General features: G+C 38.4%; 3 protein-coding genes across 20 annotated transcripts in view; all 3 read left to right on the forward strand.

Annotated features, from left to right (window-relative positions):
- Positions 1-569: 569 nt before the first annotated feature.
- LOC146753835 (phosphoglucomutase-like protein 5) lies at positions 570-7,934 on the forward strand. Of its 2 annotated transcripts, XM_085529499.1 has the most exons (8): positions 570-970; positions 1,787-1,833; positions 2,467-2,553; positions 3,602-3,646; positions 4,189-4,245; positions 5,533-5,584; positions 6,458-6,526; positions 6,629-7,934. In XM_085529499.1, the coding sequence occupies exons 1-8, from the start codon at positions 710-712 to the stop codon at positions 6,878-6,880; spliced, it is 870 nt and encodes a 289-aa protein (XP_085385625.1). In that variant the 5' UTR covers positions 570-709; the 3' UTR covers positions 6,881-7,934. The 2 variants fall into 2 exon arrangements, with proteins under 2 accessions (XP_085385625.1, XP_085385626.1); XM_085529500.1 differs by lacking the exons at positions 5,533-5,584; positions 6,458-6,526; positions 6,629-7,934 and adding an exon at positions 3,969-3,990.
- A 502-nt stretch (positions 7,935-8,436) lies between these two features.
- On the forward strand, positions 8,437-11,730 carry LOC146753836 (putative COBW domain-containing protein 7). Its single transcript, XM_085529501.1, has 4 exons — positions 8,437-8,754; positions 9,271-9,357; positions 10,406-10,450; positions 10,993-11,730. The coding sequence occupies exons 1-4, from the start codon at positions 8,678-8,680 to the stop codon at positions 11,111-11,113; spliced, it is 330 nt and encodes a 109-aa protein (XP_085385627.1). The 5' UTR covers positions 8,437-8,677; the 3' UTR covers positions 11,114-11,730.
- Positions 11,731-11,857: 127 nt separating this feature from the next.
- The window catches only part of LOC146753837 (uncharacterized), a 45,716-nt gene continuing 36,846 nt past the window's right edge, over positions 11,858-20,727 (forward strand). For 12 of the 17 annotated variants that reach the window (XR_014939573.1, XR_014939574.1, XM_085529485.1 and 9 more), the window contains exons 1-10: positions 11,859-12,391; positions 13,265-13,333; positions 13,436-13,501; positions 15,436-15,482; positions 16,116-16,202; positions 17,251-17,295; positions 17,838-17,894; positions 19,185-19,236; positions 20,110-20,178; positions 20,281-20,346. Coding sequence is in view for 14 of the 17 variants with exons in the window: in XM_085529485.1 (XP_085385611.1) it covers positions 12,317-12,391; positions 13,265-13,333; positions 13,436-13,501; positions 15,436-15,482; positions 16,116-16,202; positions 17,251-17,295; positions 17,838-17,894; positions 19,185-19,236; positions 20,110-20,178; positions 20,281-20,346 (633 nt within the window). In the remaining 3 variants the exon portion in view is untranslated. Of the gene's footprint in view, positions 12,392-13,264; positions 13,334-13,435; positions 13,502-15,435; positions 15,483-16,115; positions 16,203-17,250; positions 17,296-17,837; positions 17,895-19,184; positions 19,237-20,109; positions 20,179-20,280; positions 20,347-20,727 lie in introns of all 17 variants that reach the window. The other 5 variants (XR_014939572.1, XM_085529483.1, XM_085529496.1 and 2 more) reach the window with 2 other exon arrangements.

Genomic DNA, 20,727 nt, shown 5'->3' on the forward strand with positions numbered 1-20,727 from the left:
ATGGAAGATAAAGAAGGCTGTGTCATAACATACCTTTGATGAAGAGAAACCACTGGGAAAAACAGATGTGGCATCCCTGAAGTCATCACTCTTAAGCTTGTCTGAACCTTTTTTTCCTGCCCCTGCGTTGAGTACAGATACGTGTTGGGCAGAGAAATGGCTTGAGAGCAGCCCTGAGGAGAGGGCTGTGGGGCTGTGGGTTGAGGTAAGATTCAATATGAGCTGGCAATGCGTGCTTGCAGCCCAGAAGGCCAACAGTAGCCTAGACTGCATGAAAAGAAGCGTGAGCAGGCTTTGAGCAAGCTGGTCTAGAGGGAGGTGTCCCCTCCAGCAGGAGGGCTCCCTGGGATCAGCCTTGGGAGCAGTGGGCATCCTGCAGACGGCACGGCTCTGGGAAGTCCCGCGCGTCCCTGCGCGCAGCGCGGCGCCGGCGGGGCTCCGCCGAACGGGGAAGGGGCGGCGCGACCCCGCGCCCTCCCAGGCACCCCCGCTGCGCCGCTCTCCCACCGCCCCCCGGGCCTCCGAGGGGCGAGCCGACCCGCCTCCGTCCCGCGGGGGCCGGCCGTCAGGGAGCCCGAGCCCGCGCCCGCGCCGCTGAGGCGGACGGAACCGCCTCTCTTCGCCCCGCCGTTGGCTCCGACCGGGAGCCTGTGTGAGGCCGCCGCTCCGCAGTGGAGCCGCGGCCGGGCGGGCGGCACCGGGCATCGCTATGGAGAGGAACCCCATCCCGGTGCTGACGGTGCAGACGACGCCCTACGAGGACCAGCGGCCGACGGGCGGCGGGGGGCTGCGGCGCCCCACGGGGCTCTTGGAGAGCCAGCGCAACTACCTGCCCAACTTCGTGCAGAGCCTGCTCTCCTCCGTCGATCTCCGCGACCGCCAGGGCTGCACCATGGTGGTGGGCAGCGACGGCCGCTACTTGAGCAAGACGGCCATCGAGATCGTCGTCCAGATGGCCGCGGCCAACGGGGTAAGCTCTCCATGCACATGGCCAGAAAATGCCTGGAGATAAAGCAGCTGAGCCCTGTTCATGGTTCACATATATCAGCACCAATGTTCCTTTTAACCTTTAAGAGTTTTATTTAGAAAGGAGGTGCCTGTCTCAGAGTCGTATGTGACTTGATATTCTGAGATTCATGGAATCCCAGAACTGTGGGGGTTGGAATGGACAACTGGGGATCATCAAGTCCAATCCTGCTAAAGCAGGTTCACGACAATAGTTTTGTTCTAGGTTCTATCATTTCACTCAAGAATCTTGGCTGTATTTCAAATAAATTCTTGCATTGCTATGGAATTTGTGGGAGAACTTTGTCTTAGAGACTGTCATTGATCTGTATTACTAGCAGCAGGAGGAGTAAGAACATATCTCTGACACCAGTGTGGTAACAAGTGACTTAAGGTTGTAAGTCAGGTAATTGAATGACTGTAATGGCAGCTACGGGGAGGAGAGGTCAGAGGGTTGGACTACTACATACTGTATCGGATTAACAGATGATTTAGTTGCCTGGAAGTAGAATAAAATGTCAGGTAACAGAGGCATCTAAGTAAAGTGTACTGAAAGAACAGACCTACAGAACAGTGAGGATTGGTAAGTGCAGAAATAGTTTTTCATTTCTAGCTTTTTCATTGATAGTTGGCCATAAAAATAGTTCCTTACAATGTAGTAACTTAAGCAGTATGAATGAAAATCATACATTGTGTAAAATGATTTTGGCATAGTTTAAATGCAAATTAATTTGAACATTTTAAAAACATGCTCAATCCAGTTGTTTTAATTATTGTCTAGCACTTGACAGAGGAGAAGCCAGAAGGCCTTGTCAACGAAGCATCTCGGTATGGATATCAAAACCACTTTTTTAATCATAGTCAGTGACTGCACTGTGCGGAAGATCATTCAAAATTGATTCTTTTTCTTTTCTAAGGTTTTCCCCTCCCTTGCTTTTAAACAAAGGTAGAAAACAAAAATTACTCTGTACTTCATTTGATCATTCTGCTTAGATATGAATTTTCTAATAAGTAGGTTGATCTGAAAATAATGCCTCCTCTTTTTTTCCATGGAAACTACAACAGATAGAGTACAAATAACAGGTTGAAAGAAGCTCAACTTTCAGCTACAAAACCAGTTTTCAGTATAGTCTCCTCACCATTAGCTATACATTTTTGCTAGCAGTGAAAAAGCCTCAGCATGCTGTGCTTGTAAACATTTCAGTGGCCATGGCTTGTCTTTCATGTCACTGGCTGCTGCTACTTTTGTCTACTGAAATGCACAAGCCACAAGTAACCTCAAGAAGCTAATACTGTAGTCATTCCATGATGTTTTAGTTGGCTGATGGTTTGGTTAATGTGTGCCTTCCTGTACTAACAATCTAGTAATTTTACAGTGCTATGAGAGACATACTGCTTCTGCCTTACAAAAAGCTGCTTTTTTTTTCAAGGTGTTCCTTTTTTCTTTTTCCAAATGCATAGGCAGGTTGCATTAGCTGGTCTTGTAATCGTCAATAAAACGGATTTGGTTTCAAGGGAAGAATTGAATAAAGTCAGAACAACTGTCAGGTATGAAATTTCTGGTATAACCGTGACATTGTACGTGCTCAAATGTTATTAGAAATTAGATCTCATGATTGTTCCAACAGATCATGTAGTGAAAAAGAGCAGTGAGAAAGCAGTGAAAAAGAGTCTGCCCCTTTCTGGAGATGTTTCCAGTGCATTTCTGTGCTTCCACAGTCTTATCAGCTTGCCTAAGTAAGATTTGATGTTACCTGCTCAGAAGTGTAGAATTATAGAATAGAATCAAAGGATGCTCTTAAGTTAGAGGGAACCTTCAAGGACCATTGACTCCAACCTCTGGCTCTACTCAGGACCACCCAAAATTCCAATTCTATGTCTGAGAGCTTTCTCCAAATGTTCCTTGAACTCTGGCTGCTTGGGGCTGTTCCATGTCTACCGCCCTCTGGTGAAGAACCTTTTCCTAATACCCAACCTGACCCTCTTCTGGTGCAACTCCACACCGTTTCCTTGGCTAAATTAGGCCTAAAAAATGCCTTATAATAGATATTTGTCTTAAGTGCTCACATTCTTATACTATTGGGCAGCTGTTGCCATTTGTCTGAGTTAACTACAGGGGGCAATGTCTGCTAGTCCATACATGTTTATTAGCAAATATAAAGGGGTATGGAAGATATCTGAATAATTGTCATGGATGTAAAAGAACAAATGGGCTGAATCAAACCAGTGTTCAAAGGTGTGTTCCATCTTTCTCAGTACCGTGACAGACAAAATGGAATATTGAGAAATACTTTGCAACGTTATTTGTGGTTCAGACTCTTGAGAATTCTTAACCTTGCAGTTTGTACGGGGAGAAGAAAAATGCTATGTTCAGTAGTAGTATTTTATTGTCAGAAGTTGTGAATTTTGACCTTGGTTCGGCTATAAAATGTCACAAAAGCAAACTTTTTCTTGATGCCTCTTGGACTGTAAAACATTTAGTAACAGTGTGAGAGATGTTGTTATGTTTCTTGTATTGCTCTACATTGTTAAATTGTCCAATCGATATATTACAGTTGCGTTTGCACCTCATTTTGCTTTTTTCTATTTGTTTTAGGTCAATAAATGGACTTGTCGAAATTTTGGAGACACAAAGGTCGAGGTATTAGATTAACCTGTATTCCAACAAGTACCAAATCCTGTCCCACTGACATTATTTTTACAAAGCTTTCATTATGATCTGTTGGCTGTGCACATGCATACCTACCTGTACTGTGTTTTAATGTGTGCTTGTGTTCAAAGAGGTACAGAACGATTGTTCCCATCAGAGAATTAGATAACACTTAGGCATCCATTACAAATCACATCTTTCAGAAAACAGATTCTTGTGTGTTTTTTTTTGTTTGTTTGTTTTTTTAGTATTAATTTATTTTTTAACTGTATTCACTAAAATTCTCTTTTTATGCTCCCATATTACTGTACAGCTGAAAGCTGCTTTACTCCATGGTAGATAGCACTGACTGCTGACATCTGAAAATAGGGCTAGCTTCTGGTGCTTTGCATTGGAATAAGAGATCAGGAAAAAAAAACAACAAACATGAACAATTATTTATATGTTTAAAAATGAGTAATCGAAGCTTCAGTACACATAATTCTTACATGCAGTGAAAATACAAAGCTTTCTTTCTCTCCCTGTCTGTGCAGAGTTGATCTTTCCAATGTGCTGGACCTGCATGCTTTTGACAGTCTATCTGGAATCAGGTATGGCAATAATTTCACTTTTATTAAAAGTAATGCTCATTGCATAGATAGACGCATGAAGTAGGTACATTTACATTTAGGCAGAGTCTGCATCTGAATTTCTGTTCCATGTTCTAGTTCAGACACTTGTTTACAATTCTCAGTAAGAGTGAGAAGTAATAGAAAGAGGATGTTTTTCCACTTGAGATACATGCAGCAAAAAATTGTAGGGTTTGTAAAATGAAATGAGAGCCAAAGAACCCACGATTGTTTGGCGTTTTCCCCCCGTTTCCCTTGTTGAGGCTTTAAGTTGTCCATTAGTACTACTACTACTAAATAAGATCTCAGTGCTTTTTTCTGGTTCTCTTAAAACTCAGAGGATTTAATTTTTTTCTTGCTTTACATTGTGATGAACTGGAGACCTTAGTTTTCACAGGAAACTCTGAGTTCCACAACAACCTAAGCCTTGGAAATGTTGTTCAGCGTGTTCCTGGATCCGTTATGTCCTCTGGTTCTTTTATGACTAAGAGGCTGAGCTTTAAATTAGCAAACACTGCACAGTGTGCAGTGGGAATTAGCTTTGGGAATGAGTTAAGTAGAAAGCGTTGTATAGTATTTCACTTCATTTTATACTGCACATTTTACTCTTAGAAGCAATGGCTTTGTTCCTTTTTTACTTCCTAACATAGTTTCAAAAAGTGATGCCCAACAAATCATCCCACAGATGTCAGAAGTTGCTTTTTTGTTTTATAAAGATGTAAGAGTGTAAAATGTATATAGAAGTCCATGGCGACTTACTCTATGATGGTTAAAAGTTAGTAGGTCGTACTACTAGCCTTGTTGTGAAAATGGGTCTCCTAAGTCTTTCTTGTAAGACACTGACAACTGAGTTAGAACAAAGCGTTTCTAACCATAACAGACTCTCTTGGCCCAAGGACAGCTTTAATCCAACCAGAAATGACCATCCAATAGGTCACTCCTTGCTTTATCACTCATACGTCAGAATTTTTTTCCTAATCTAGAAAGGAAATCCGTAATGGTTCTGTACATTACTATAGTCAAATTAGATAATTGACAGTGGAATTCCAGCAGTTAAGCTATGGCAGACTTCCTATCACAGATCATTTGAAAGATCAAACAAACATAATTAAACATAACTATTCTGAGATTAAAGCTGAATTAACAGTTGAAAATTACTTTGATAACAGCACTTTAGTTTTGGTCTGCAGTACTGAAGAGTTTGTGTAGATGTTTGAGATAATGACACTGCATCCATCCAGTGCAAATGCAACATCTGCTAGTTTACAGCTTGCAGAAAAAATTCGAGAGTATGAAGACAACAGATGCACATCTCGACAAGGTAATTACAACAAGCACTGCTTCAGTCTCGCTGTTAGAAGATAGTTCAGGATAACTGCAACCATGGCATACTAATCATCTTATTTTTTCAGAAGGTTTCAGGTAGAGAATAGTATGTTTGAGATCTCTGGAATATTACACTGAATGCCATGTACTTTGATACAGATAGATAGTAAATGTATATACTGAGTTCTGCTTTCAAATATGGTTTAAGAGTTCTATTGTTGGAACAGTGTTCTTGTACATGGAGAGCATTACTACAACAGACAAGTAATACTATTCTTTTCAATATTTGCCTTTATTGAGCAATTGAGATTTGAGAATTGAGCCCTGTACTTACACCTGATATTTATCCCGTAGGTCGAAATGATGTCAGTGTTTTTAGATACTGGGGAGTTGCTGTTCACAACTTTGCATTAATTAAGGTGTTAGAGAGACACATTCTGTGAGTGCTTCCCTTTGTTTTTACACAGAAAATCAACAGATCAACCTGTAACAGTGAATTAGGTTTTCCTATAAATTTGATATAAATCCTATAACCGCACGTGTGCTAGAAGGTTAGGAATGTGAAATGCTTTGTTTTTCCAGATATGTAACCCAGCTTTCATTTATGTCAGGGTAGAATCTTCTCTCTTGCTCTGTGCAATAAAACAATCCTTGCATATTACAGTGTAAATTGCATTTTTATCTTGGTGATTGTGTTTTATTTAGAGAGAAAATACAGTATTTTGTCTGTTTTGTGGTTTTGATTTTTAATAAATAATTGAAGGGGAAAGGGTCTGGCCTGTCACTCCTTTAGAGTATAAGCAGTTGTGTGCTAAATGCTGCTTTTAAGCATCTGTCTTGTCTGTCTGGTGTGTCTTTCCATTTACAGGACATAGTGACAGTAACACTTGAAGTCCTAGGAAATATTAAGGAAGAAAACCTTAATCTCTTTATACAGGTAAATATTAATACATCGCAGTCAAGTGCGAAATCATTGTGTCCTTTTGTAGAAAATCATCTTACGCTGTTCTGTTTGTGAAAACATTTTTCCTCTTTGTAGAATCTTCTGTGGGAAAAGAATGTGAAAGATAGGACTGGACGTACCATGGATGTCATAAGACTGAAAGTTTGCCTGAAACTTCCAACCTCTTTGTTTTGTGCTTTCCCTCTTTTTAAATGGAAAGAAACTGCAGTGTATTGTCAGCCACATACAGGTCAAAGAGCAGACAAAAGAGAGAACATCAGTTTGTCATTGATCCATGTAGAGACACTTAAATACCTGCTGGCCAATGAGACCACTCAAGGTAGCTGACAGAGAAGCAAACCACAGTACTACTAGCTGTGTAGTGAAAGGGGAGACTTGCAGTCCCAAACATGAGTGGGACAGGATTAATGATCAGGACATAAGTGAAAGGAGGTGATGTTGTTTTCCCCTCCTTTGCTCTGAAAGGTCTCATCCATTTCACCTAGATGGCTCCTTAGTTAGGGATGTAGTTACAGGTTTCTGTCCATGATTACAGTTATTGGCATAATAAACAGAAGTTTAATTGAGTGTAACAATGCAGCACAATGCTAGTTATGGTCCACCTAAAATTTTTTGATTACATCAGACTGCAGTTTTAAAGATGTGATTTACACATAAGTGTATTCATCCCCGTGTACGATTCATTGCATAGTTCTGAGGTGAACGTTGGTGATGCTTGAGGATGTACTTTCATTTTCCTTAAACCACAAAGCTAAGTAAATGATAAAAAAGTCGATTGTATGATTAGACAATGTCTAAGGAAAACAATCAAATGTGCTGTGATTTGTTTCCTGAGAACATATGTGTGTCAGAGGCAGCAAGGTAATTATTTGTACTTCACTGGAAGAAAGGTTTATTTCTTGACAAGTAGAACAACAGCAGCATAAAGCCGGCAGTGCTGATGCACTTCAAGCTGTCTGTTGTACTCATTAGCTGTACTGCTGATTAGAAGTATGCTTCTGTTGTACTGAGCTTTGGGATCCAAGTAATATTTACATTCTATTTTAGACAGTTTTCAAGTGATGAAAACTCTTTTAGTGCAACGTTTGGCATGTGAGTTAATGGACTTAGTTTTGAAAGTATTCCATTGTTAATTCCATTGCTAGTCATTTCACCACCCAGATATTTGTTCTTTCTCTGCTATTCAGAGATTCTGTTTCAAGACAGTGTAAGTGTTAAGCATGAGAACTCAGTGGGAACAGACTCAGCATTTTTGCCTATTTTACATCACCTTGGACAGGTGATGAGGCTTTCATAGAGACATATATCATACATACAATCAAAGTGGCATGGTAGGAGATGACATTGAAATTTGCACAAATATTCCAGGTAACCGTCCAAATGAGAAGCTGAAGGCAGAGTATAGCAAAGTATAATTCTTAATTGTAAGAATGGTTGTTACAAGAGATGACTCTGTTGCATTGTTATTTTGATCAACCTCTGCATATTTGTCAGAGGTTTTTCCCTGCTCTGTGTACTTGTAAAGTTGTTTTGTTTTTTTTTTCTCCATAAGTATTTTGTTTTTAAAGGTTTGTTTATATACTCTAAGAGTTATTTTTCTGGTAAGGGACTCGTATCTATTCAAGGCAAATCTCCTCAAGAGATAGGCCAAGGTGTGCATGAGCTGTATGATCTGGAAGAGACTGCAATAGAATGGAAAGAAGATGAAAAAAGAACCAATAGGTTCATTCCCAGGGTGAGAGAGTGAGGCAGACTACTACATACTGTATCGGATTAACAGACGATTTAGTTGCCTTGAAGTAGAATAAAATGTCAGGTAACAGAGGCATCTAAGTAAAGTGTACTGAAAGAACAGACCTACAGAACAGTGAGGATTGGTAAGTGCAGAAATAGTTTTTCATTTCTAGCTTTTTCATTGATAGTTGGCCATAAAATCAGTTCCTTACAATGTAGTAACTTAAGCAGTATGAATGAAAATCATACATTGTGTAAAATGATTTTGGCATAGTTTAAATGCAAATTAATTTGAGCATTTTTTAAACATGCTTAATCCAGTTGTTTTAATTATTGTCTAGCACTTGACAGAGGAGAAGCCAGAAGGCCTTGTCAACGAAGCATCTCGGTATGGATATCAAAACCACTTTTTTAATCATAGTCAGTGACTGCACTGTGCGGAAATCCTCCCTTGCTTTTAAACAAAGGTAGAAAACAAAAATTACTCTGTACTTCATTTGATCATTCTGCTTAGATGTGAATTTTCTAATAAGTAGGTTGATCTGAAAATAATGCCTCCTCTTTTTTTCCATGGAAACTACAACAGATAGAGTACAAATAACAGGTTGAAAGAAGCTCAACTTTCAGCTACAAAAACAGTTTTCAGTATAGTCTCCTCACCATTAGCTATACATTTTTGCTAGCAGTGAAAAAGCCTCAGCATGCTGTGCTTGTAAACATTTCAGTGGCCATGGCTTGTCTTTCATGTCACTGGCTGCTGCTACTTTTGTCTACTGAAATGCACAAGCCACAAGTAACCTCAAGAAGCTAATACTGTAGTCATTCCATGATGTTTTAGTTGGCTGATGGTTTGGTTAATGTTTGCCTTCCTGTACTAACAATCTAGTAATTTTACAGTGCTATGAGAGACATACGTCTTCTGCCTTACAAAAAACTGCTTTTTTTTTTCAAGGTGTTCCTTTTTTCTTTTTCCAAATGCATAGGCAGGTTGCATTAGCTGATCTTGTAATCGTCAATAAATCGGATTTGGTTTCAAGGGAAGAATTGAATAAAGTCAGAACAACTGGCAGGTATGAAATTTCTGGTATAACCGTGACATTGTACGTGCTCAAATGTTTTTAGAAATTAGATCTCATGATTGTTCCAACAGATCATGTAGTGAAAAAGAGCAGTGAGAAAGCAGTGAAAAAGAGTCTGCCCCTTTCTGGAGATGTTTCCAGTGCATTTCTGTGCTTCCACAGTCTTATCAGCTTGCCTAAGTAAGATTTGATGTTACCTGCTCAGAAGTGTAGAATTATAGAATAGAATCAAAGGATGCTCTTAAGTTGGAAGGAACCTTCAAGGACCATTGACTCCAACCTCTGGCTCTACTCAGGACCACCCAAAATTCCAATTCTATGTCTGAGAACTTTCTCCAAACGTTCCTTGAACTCTGGCTGCTTGGGGCTGTTCCATGTCTACCGCCCTCTGGTGAAGAACCTTTTCCTAATACCCAACCTGACCCTCTTCTGGTGCAACTCCACACCGTTTCCTTGGCTAAATTAGGCCTAAAAAATGCCTTATAATAGACCTTTGTCTTAAGTGCTCACATTCTTATACTATTGGGCAGCTGTTGCCATTTGTCTGAGTTAACTACAGGGGGCAATGTCTGCTAGTCCATACATGTTTATTAGCAAATATAAAGAAGTATGGAAGATATCTGAATAATTGTCATGGATGTAAAAGAACAAATGGGCTGAATCAAACCAGTGTTCAAAGGTGTGTTCCATCTTTCTCAGTACCGTGACAGACAAAATGGAATATTGAGAAATACTTTGCAATGTTATTTGTGGTTCAGACTCTTGAGAATTCTTAACCTTGCTGTTTGTACGGGGAGAAGAAAAATGCTATGTTCAGTAGTAATATTTTATTGTCAGAAGTTGTGAATTTTGACCTTGGTTTGGCTATAAAATGTCACAAAAGCAAACTTTTTCTTGATGCCTCTTGGACTGTAAAACATTGAGTAACAGTGTGAGAGATGGCGTTATGTTTCTTGTATTGCTCTACATTGTTAAATTGTTCAATCGATATATTACAGTTGCGTTTGCACCTCATTTTGCTTTTTTCTATTTGTTTTAGGTCAATAAATGGACTTGTCGAAATTTTGGAGACACAAAGGTCGAGGTATTAGATTAACCTGTATTCCAACAAGTACCAAATCCTGTCCCACTGACATTATTTTTACCAAGCTTTCATTATGATCTGTTGGCTGTGCACATGCATACCTACCTTTACTGTGTTTTAATGTGTGCTTGTGTTCAAAGAGGTACAGAACGATTGTTCCCATCAGAGAATTAGATAACACTTAGGCATCCAATACAAATCACATCTTTCAGAAAACAGATTCTTGTGTGGTTTTTTTTGTTTGTTTGTTTTTTTAGTATTAATTTATTTTTTAACTGTATTCACTAAAATTCTCTTTTTATGCTCCCATATTACTGTACAGCTGAAAGCTGCTTTACTCCATGGTAGATAGCACTGACTGCTGACATGTGAAAATAGGGCTAGCTTCTGGTGCTTTGCATTGGAATAAGAGATCAGGAAAAAAAAACAACAAACATGAACAATTATTTATATGTTTAAAAATGAGTAATCGAAGCTTCAGTACACATAATTCTTACATGCAGTGAAAATAGAAAGCTTTCTTTCTCTCCCTATCTGTGCAGAGTTGATCTTTCCAATGTGCTGGACCTGCATGCTTTTGACAGTCTATCTGGAATCAGGTATGGCAATAATTTCACTTTTATTAAAAGTAATGCTCATTGCATAGATAGACGCATGAAGTAGGTACATTTACATTTAGGCAGAGTCTGCATCTGAATTTCTGTTCCATGTTCTAGTTCAGACACTTGTTTACAATTCTCAGTAAGAGTAAGAAGTAATAGAAAGAGGATGTTTTTCCACTTGAGATACATGCAGCAAAAGATTGTAGGGTTTGTAAAATGAAATGCGAGCCAAAGCACCCACGATTGTTTGGCGTTTTCCCCCCGTTTCCCTTGTTGAGGCTTTCAGTTGTCCATTAGTACTACTACTACTAAATAAGATCTCAGTGCTTTTTTCTGGTTCTCTTAAAACTCAGAGGATTTAATTTTTTTCTTGCTTTACATTGTGATGAACTGGAGACCTTAGTTTTCACAGGAAACTCTGAGTTCCACAACAACCTAAGCCTTGGAAATGTTGTTCAGCGTGTTCCTGGATCCGTTATGTCCTCTGGTTCTTTTATGACTAAGAGGCTGAGCTTTAAATTAGCAAACACTGCACAGTGTGCAGTGGGAATTAGCTTTGGGAATGAGTTAAGTAGAAAGCGTTGTATAGTATTTCACTTCATTTTATACTGCACATTTTACTCTTAGAAGCAATGGCTTTGTTCCTTTTTTACTTCCTAACATAGTTTCAAAAAGTGATGCCCAACAAATCATCCCACAGATGTCAGAAGTTGCTTTTTTGTTTTATAAAGATGTAAGAGTGTAAAATGTAGATAGAAGTCCATGGCGACTTACTCTATGATGGTTAAAAGTTAGTAGGTCGTACTACTAGCCTTGTTGTGAAAATGGGTCTCCTAAGTCTTTCTTGTAAGACACTGACAGCTGAGTTAGAACAAAGCGTTTCTAACCATAACAGACTCTCTTGGCCCAAGGACAGCTTTAATCCAACCAGAAATGACCATCCAATAGGTCACTCCTTGCTTTATCACTCATACGTCAGAATTTTTTTCCTAATCTAGAAAGGAAATCCGTAATGGTTCTGTACATTACTATAGTCAAATTAGATAATTGATAGTGGAATTCCAGCAGTTAAGCTGTGGCAGACTTCCTATCACAGATCATTTGAAAGATCAAACAAACATAATTAAACATAACTATTCTGAGATTAAAGCTGAATTAACAGTTGAAAATTACTTTGATAACAGCACTTTAGTTTTGGTCTGCAGTACTGAAGAGTTTGTGTAGATCTTGTTTGAGATAATGACACTGCATCCATCCAGTGCAAATGCAACATCTGCTAGTTTTTCGCTTGCAGAAAAAATTCGAGAGTATGAAGACAACAGATGCACATCTCGACAAGGTAATTACAACAAGCACTGCTTCAGTCTCGCTGTTAGAAGATAGTTCAGGATAACTGCAACCATGGCATACTAATCATCTTATTTTTTCAGAAGGTTTCAGGTAGAGAATAGTATGTTTAAGATCTCTGGAATATTACACTGAATGCCATGTACTTTGATACAGATAGATAGTAAATGTATATACTGAGTTCTGCTTTCAAATATGGTTTAAGAGTTCTATTGTTGGAAACAGTGTTCTTGTACATGGAGAGCATTACTACAACAGCCAAGTAATACTATTCTTTTCAATATTTGCCCTTATTGAGCAATTGAGATTTGAGAATTGAGCCCTGTACTTACACCTGATATTTATCCCGTAGGTCGAAATGATGTCAGTGTTTGTAGATACTGGGGAGTTGCTGTTCACAACTTTGCATTAATTAAGGTGTTAGAGAGACACTTCTGTGAGTGCTTCCCTTTGTTTTTACACAGAAAATCAACAGATCAACCTGTAACAGTGAATTAGGTTTTCCTATAAATTTGATATAAATCCTATAACCGCACGTGTGCTAGAAGGTTAGGAATGTGAAATGCTTTGCTTTTCCAGATATGTAACCCAGCTTTTATTTATGTCAGGGTAGAATCTTCTCTCTTGCTCTGTGCAATAAAACAATCCTTGCATATTACAGTGTAAATTGCATTTTTATCTTGGTGATTGTGTTTTATTTAGAGAGAAAATACAGTATTTTGTCTGTTTTGTGGTTTTGATTTTTAATAAATAATTGAAGGGGAAAGGGTCTGGCCTGTCACTCCTTTAGAGTATAAGCAGTTGTGTGCTAAATGCTGCTTTTAAGCATCTGTCTTGTCTGTCTTGTGTGTCTTTCCATTTACAGGACATAGTGACAGTAACACTTGAAGTCCTAGGAAATATTAAGGAAGAAAACCTTAATCTCTTTATACAGGTAAATATTAATACATCGCAGTCAAGTGCGAAATCATTGTGTCCTTTTGTAGAAAATCATCTTACGCCGTTCTGTTTGTGAAAACATTTTTCCTCTTTGTAGAATCTTCTGTGGGAAAAGAATGTGAAAGATAGGACTGGACGTACCATGGATGTCATAAGACTGAAGGTTTGCCTGAAACTTCCAACCTCTTTGCTTTGTGCTTTCCCTCTTTTTAAATGGAAAGAAACTGCAGTGTATTGTCAGCCACATACAGGTCAAAGAGCAGACAAAAGAGAGAACATCAGTTTGTCATTGATCCATGTAGAGACACTTAAATACCTGCTGGCCAATGAGACCACTCAAGGTAGCTGACAGAGAAGCAGACCACAGTACTACTTGCTGTGTAGTGAAAGGGGAGACTTGCAGTCCCAAACATGAGTGGGTCAGGATTAATGATCAGGACATAAGTGAAAGGAGGTGATGTTGTTTTCCCCTCCTTTGCTCTGAAAGGTCTCATCCATTTCACCTAGATGGCTCCTTAGCTAGGGATGTAGTTACAGGTTTCTGTCCATGATTACAGTTATTGGCATAATAAACAGAAGTTTAATTGAGTGTAACAATGCAGCACAATGCTAGTGATGGTCCACCTAAAATTTTTTGATTACATCAGACTGCAGTTTTAAAGATGTGATTTACACATAAGTGTATTCATCCCCGTGTACGATTCATTGCATAGTTCTGAGGTGAACGTTGGTGATGCTTGAGGATGTACTTTCATTTTCCTTAAACCACAAAGCTAAGTAAATGATAAAAAAGTCGATTGTATGATTAGACAAGGTCTAAGGAAAACAATCAAATGTGCTGTGATTTGTTTCCTGAGAACATATGTGTGTCAGAGGCAGCAAGGTAATTATTTGTACTTCACTGGAAGAAAGGTTTATTTCTTGACAAGTAGAACAACAGCAGCATAAAGCCGGCAGTGCTGATGCACTTCAAGCTGTCTGTTGTACTCATTAGCTGTACTGCTGATTAGAAGTATGCTTCTGTTGTACTGAGCTTTGGGATCCAAGTAATATTTACATTCTATTTTAGACAGTTTTCAAGTGATGAAAACTCTTTTAGTGCAACGTTTGGCATGTGAGTTAATGGACTTAGTTTTGAAAGTATTCCATTGTTAATTCCATTGCTAGTCATTTCACCACACAGATATTTGTTCTTTCTCTGCTATTCAGAGATTCTGTTTCAAGACAGTGTAAGTGTTAAGCATGAGAACTCAGTGGGAACAGACTCAGCATTTTTGCCTATTTTACATCACCTTGGACAGGTGATGAGGCTTTCATAGAGACATATATCATACATACAATCAAAGTGGCATGGTAGGAGATGACATTGAAATTTGCACAAATATTCCAGGTAACCGTCCAAATGAGAAGCTGAAGGCAGAGTATAGCAAAGTATAATTCTTAATTGTAAGAATGGTTGTTACAAGAGATGACTCTGTTGCATTGTTATTTTGATCAACCTCTGCATATTTGTCAGAGGTTTTTCCCTGCTCTGTGTACTTGTAAAGTTGTGGGGTTTTTTTTTTCTCCATAAGTATTTTGTTTTTAAAGGTTTGTTTATATACTCTAAGAGTTATTTTTCTGGTAAGGGACTCGTATCTATTCAAGGCAAATCTCATCAAGAGATAGGCCAAGGTGTCCATGAGCTGTATGATCTGGAAGAGACTGCAATAGAATGGAAAGAAGATGAAAAAAGAACCAATAGGTTCATTCCCAGGGTGAGAGAGTGAGGCAGACTACTACATACTGTATCGGATTTACAGATGATTTAGTTGCCTGGAAGTAGAATAAAATGTCAGGTAACAGAGGCATCTAAGTAAAGTGTACTGAAAGAACAGACCTACAGAACAGTGAGGACTGGTAAGTGCAGAAATAGTTTTTCATTTCTAGCTTTTTCATTGATAGTTGGCCATAAAATCAGTTCCTTACAATGTAGTAACTTAAGCAGTATGAATGAAAATCATACATTGTGTAAAATGATTTTGGCATAGTTTAAATGCAAATTAATTTGAGCATTTTTTAAACATGCTTAATCCAGTTGTTTTAATTATTGTCTAGCACTTGACAGAGGAGAAGCCAGAAGGCCTTGTCAACGAAGCATCTCGGTATGGATATCAAAACCACTTTTTTAATCATAGTCAGTGACTGCACTGTGCGGAAGATCATTCAAAATTGATTCTTTTTCTTTTCTAAGGTTTTCCCCTCCCTTGCTTTTAAACAAAGGTAGAAAACAAAAATTACTCTGTACTTCATTTGATCATTCTGCTTAGATATGAATTTTCTAATAAGTAGGTTGATCTGAAAATAATGCCTCCTCTTTTTTTCCATGGAAACTACAACAGATAGAGTACAAATAGCAGGTTGAAAGAAGCTCAACTTTCAGCTACAAAACCAGTTTTCAGTATAGTCTCCTCACCATTAGCTATACATTTTTGCTAGCAGTGAAAAAGCCTCAGCATGCTGTGCTTGTAAACATTTCAGTGGCCATGGCTTGTCTTTCATGTCACTGGCTGCTGCTACTTTTGTCTACTGAAATGCACAAGCCACAAGTAACCTCTAGAAGCTAATACTGTAGTCATTCCATGATGTTTTAGTTGGCTGATGGTTTGGTTAATGTGTGCCTTCCTGTACTAACAATCTAGGAATTTTACAGTGCTATGAGAGACATACTGCTTCTGCCTTACAAAAAGCTGCTTTTTTTTTCAAGGTGTTCCTTTTTTCTTTTTCCAAATGCATAGGCAGGTTGCATTAGCTGATCTTGTAATCGTCAATAAAACGGATTTGGTTTCAAGGGAAGAATTGAATAAAGTCAGAACAGCTGTCAGGTATGAAATTTCTGGTATAACCGTGACATTGTATGTGCTCAAATGTTATTAGAAATTAGATCTCATGATTGTTCCAACAGATCATGTAGTGAAAAAGAGCAGTGAGAAAGCAGTGAAAAAGAGTCTGCCCCTTTCTGGAGATGTTTCCAGTGCATTTCTGTGCTTCCACAGTCTTATCAGCTTGCCTAAGTAAGATTTGATGTTACCTGCTCAGAAGTGTAGAATTATAGAATAGAATCAAAGGATGCTCTTAAGTTAGAGGGAACCTTCAAGGACCATTGACTCCAACCTCTGGCTCTACTCAGGACCACCCAAAATTCCAATTCTATGTCTGAGAGCTTTCTCCAAATGTTCCTTGAACTCTGGCTGCTTGGGGCTGTTCCATGTCTACCGCCCTCTGGTGAAGAACCTTTTCCTAATACCCAACCTGACCCTCTTCTGGTGCAACTCCACACCGTTTCCTTGGCTAAATCAGGCCTAAAAAATGCCTTATAATAGACCTTTGTCTTAAGTGCTCACATTCTTATACTATTGGGCAGCTGTTGCCATTTGTCTGAGTTAACTACAGGGGGCAATGTCTGCTAGTCCATACATGTTTATTAGCAAATATAAAGGGGTATGGAAGATATCTGAATAATTGTCATGGATGTAAAAGAACAAATGGGCTGAATCAAACCAGTGTTCAAAGGTGTGTTCCATCTTTCTCAGTACCGTGACAGACAAAATGGAATATTGAGAAATACTTTGCAACGTTATTTGTGGTTCAGACTCTTGAGAATTCTTAACCTTGCAGTTTGTACGGGGAGAAGAAAAATGCTATGTTCAGTAGTCGTATTTTATTGTCAGAAGTTGTGAATTTTGACCTTGGTTCGGCTATAAAATGTCACAAAAGCAAACTTTTTCTTGATGCCTCTTGGACTGTAAAACATTTAGTAACAGTGTGAGAGATGTTGTTATGTTTCTTGTATTGCTCTACATTGTTAAATTGTCCAATCGATATATTACAGTTGCGTTTGCACCTCATTTTGCTTTTTTCTATTTGTTTTAGGTCAATAAATGGACTTGTCGAAATTTTGGAGACACAAAGGTCGAGGTATTAGATTAACCTGTATTCCAACAAGTACCAAATCCTGTCCCACTGACATTATTTTTACCAAGCTTTCATTATGATCTGTTGGCTGTGCACATGCATACCTACCTTTACTGTGTTTTAATGTGTGCTTGTGTTCAAAGAGGTACAGAACGATTGTTCCCATCAGAGAATTAGATAACACTTAGGCATCCAATACAAATCACATCTTTCAGAAAACAGATTCTTGTGTGGTTTTTTTTGTTTGTTTGTTTTTTTAGTATTAATTTATTTTTTAACTGTATTCACTAAAATTCTCTTTTTATGCTCCCATATTACTGTACAGCTGAAAGCTGCTTTACTCCATGGTAGATAGCACTGACTGCTGACATGTGAAAATAGGGCTAGCTTCTGGTGCTTTGCATTGGAATAAGAGATCAGGAAAAAAAAACAACAAACATGAACAATTATTTATATGTTTAAAAATGAGTAATCGAAGCTTCAGTACACATAATTCTTACATGCAGTGAAAATAGAAAGCTTTCTTTCTCTCCCTATCTGTGCAGAGTTGATCTTTCCAATGTGCTGGACCTGCATGCTTTTGACAGTCTATCTGGAATCAGGTATGGCAATAATTTCACTTTTATTAAAAGTAATGCTCATTGCATAGATAGACGCATGAAGTAGGTACATTTACATTTAGGCAGAGTCTGCATCTGAATTTCTGTTCCATGTTCTAGTTCAGACACTTGTTTACAATTCTCAGTAAGAGTAAGAAGTAATAGAAAGAGGATGTTTTTCCACTTGAGATACATGCAGCAAAAGATTGTAGGGTTTGTAAAATGAAATGCGAGCCAAAGCACCCACGATTGTTTGGCGTTTTCCCCCCGTTTCCCTTGTTGAGGCTTTCAGTTGTCCATTAGTACTACTACTACTAAATAAGATCTCAGTGCTTTTTTCTGGTTCTCTTAAAACTCAGAGGATTTAATTTTTTTCTTGCTTTACATTGTGATGAACTGGAGACCTTAGTTTTCACAGCAAACTCTGAGTTCCACAACAACCTAAGCCTTGGAAATGTTGTTCAGCGTGTTCCTGGATCCGTTATGTCCTCTGGTTCTTTTATGACTAAGAGGCTGAGCTTTAAATTAGCAAACACTGCACAGTGTGCAGTGGGAATTAGCTTTGGGAATGAGTTAAGTAGAAAGCGTTGTATAGTATTTCACTTCATTTTATACTGCACATTTTACTCTTAGAAGCAATGGCTTTGTTCCTTTTTTACTTCCTAACATAGTTTCAAAAAGTGATGCCCAACAAATCATCCCACAGATGTCAGAAGTTGCTTTTTTGTTTTATAAAGATGTAAGAGTGTAAAATGTAGATAGAAGTCCATGGCGACTTACTCTATGATGGTTAAAAGTTAGTAGGTCGTACTACTAGCCTTGTTGTGAAAATGGGTCTCCTAAGTCTTTCTTGTAAGACACTGACAGCTGAGTTAGAACAAAGCGTTTCTAACCATAACAGACTCTCTTGGCCCAAGGACAGCTTTAATCCAACCAGAAATGACCATCCAATAGGTCACTCCTTGCTTTATCACTCATACGTCAGAATTTTTTTCCTAATCTAGAAAGGAAATCCGTAATGGTTCTGTACATTACTATAGTCAAATTAGATAATTGATAGTGGAATTCCAGCAGTTAAGCTGTGGCAGACTTCCTATCACAGATCATTTGAAAGATCAAACAAACATAATTAAACATAACTATTCTGAGATTAAAGCTGAATTAACAGTTGAAAATTACTTTGATAACAGCACTTTAGTTTTGGTCTGCAGTACTGAAGAGTTTGTGTAGATCTTGTTTGAGATAATGACACTGCATCCATCCAGTGCAAATGCAACATCTGCTAGTTTTCAGCTTGCAGAAAAAATTCGAGAGTATGAAGACAACAGATGCACATCTCGACAAGGTAATTACAACAAGCACTGCTTCAGTCTCGCTGTTAGAAGATAGTTCAGGATAACTGCAACCATGGCATACTAATCATCTTATTTTTTCAGAAGGTTTCAGGTAGAGAATAGTATGTTTAAGATCTCTGGAATATTACACTGAATGCCATGTACTTTGATACAGATAGATAGTAAATGTATATACTGAGTTCTGCTTTCAAATATGGTTTAAGAGTTCTATTGTTGGAAACAGTGTTCTTGTACATGGAGAGCATTACTACAACAGCCAAGTAATACTATTCTTTTCAATATTTGCCCTTATTGAGCAATTGAGATTTGAGAATTGAGCCCTGTACTTACACCTGATATTTATCCCGTAGGTCGAAATGATGTCAGTGTTTGTAGATACTGGGGAGTTGCTGTTCACAACTTTGCATTAATTAAGGTGTTAGAGAGACACTTCTGTGAGTGCTTCCCTTTGTTTTTACACAGAAAATCAACAGATCAACCTGTAACAGTGAATTAGGTTTTCCTATAAATTTGATATAAATCCTATAACCGCACGTGTGCTAGAAGGTTAGGAATGTGAAATGCTTTGCTTTTCCAGATATGTAACCCAGCTTTTATTTATGTCAGGGTAGAATCTTCTCTCTTGCTCTGTGCAATAAAACAATCCTTGCATATTACAGTGTAAATTGCATTTTTATCTTGGTGATTGTGTTTTATTTAGAGAGAAAATACAGTATTTTGTCTGTTTTGTGGTTTTGATTTTTAATAAATAATTGAAGGGGAAAGGGTCTGGCCTGTCACTCCTTTAGAGTATAAGCAGTTGTGTGCTAAATGCTGCTTTTAAGCATCTATCTTGTCTGTCTTGTGTGTCTTTCCATTTACAGGACATAGTGACAGTAACACTTGAAGTCCTAGGAAATATTAAGGAAGAAAACCTTAATCTCTTTATACAGGTAAATATTAATACATCGCAGTCAACTGCAAAATCATTGTGTCCTTTTGTAGAAAATCATCTTACTCTGTTCTGTTTGTGAAAACATTTTTCCTCTTTGTAGAATCTTCTGTGGGAAAAGAATGTGAAAGATAGGACTGGACGTACCATGGATGTCATAAGACTGAAGGTTTGCCTGAAACTTCCAACCTCTTTGCTTTGTGCTTTCCCTCTTTTTAAATGGAAAGAAACTGCAGTGTATTGTCAGCCACATACAGGTCAAAGAGCAGACAAAAGAGAGAACATCAGTTTGTAATTGATCCATGTAGAGACACTTAAATACCTGCTGGCCAATGAGACCACTCAAGGTAGCTGACAGAGAAGCAGACCACAGTACTACTTGCTGTGTAGTGAAAGGGGAGACTTGCAGTCCCAAACATGAGTGGGTCAGGATTAATGATCAGGACATAAGTGAAAGGAGGTGATGTTGTTTTCCCCTCCTTTGCTCTGAAAGGTCTCATCCATTTCACCTAGATGGCTCCTTAGCTAGGGATGTAGTTACAGGTTTCTG

This window comes from Coturnix japonica, chromosome Z, assembly GCF_054131305.1.
Source record: "Coturnix japonica strain WE chromosome Z, WE-NBRP24, whole genome shotgun sequence".
NCBI lineage: Eukaryota > Metazoa > Chordata > Aves > Galliformes > Phasianidae > Coturnix > Coturnix japonica.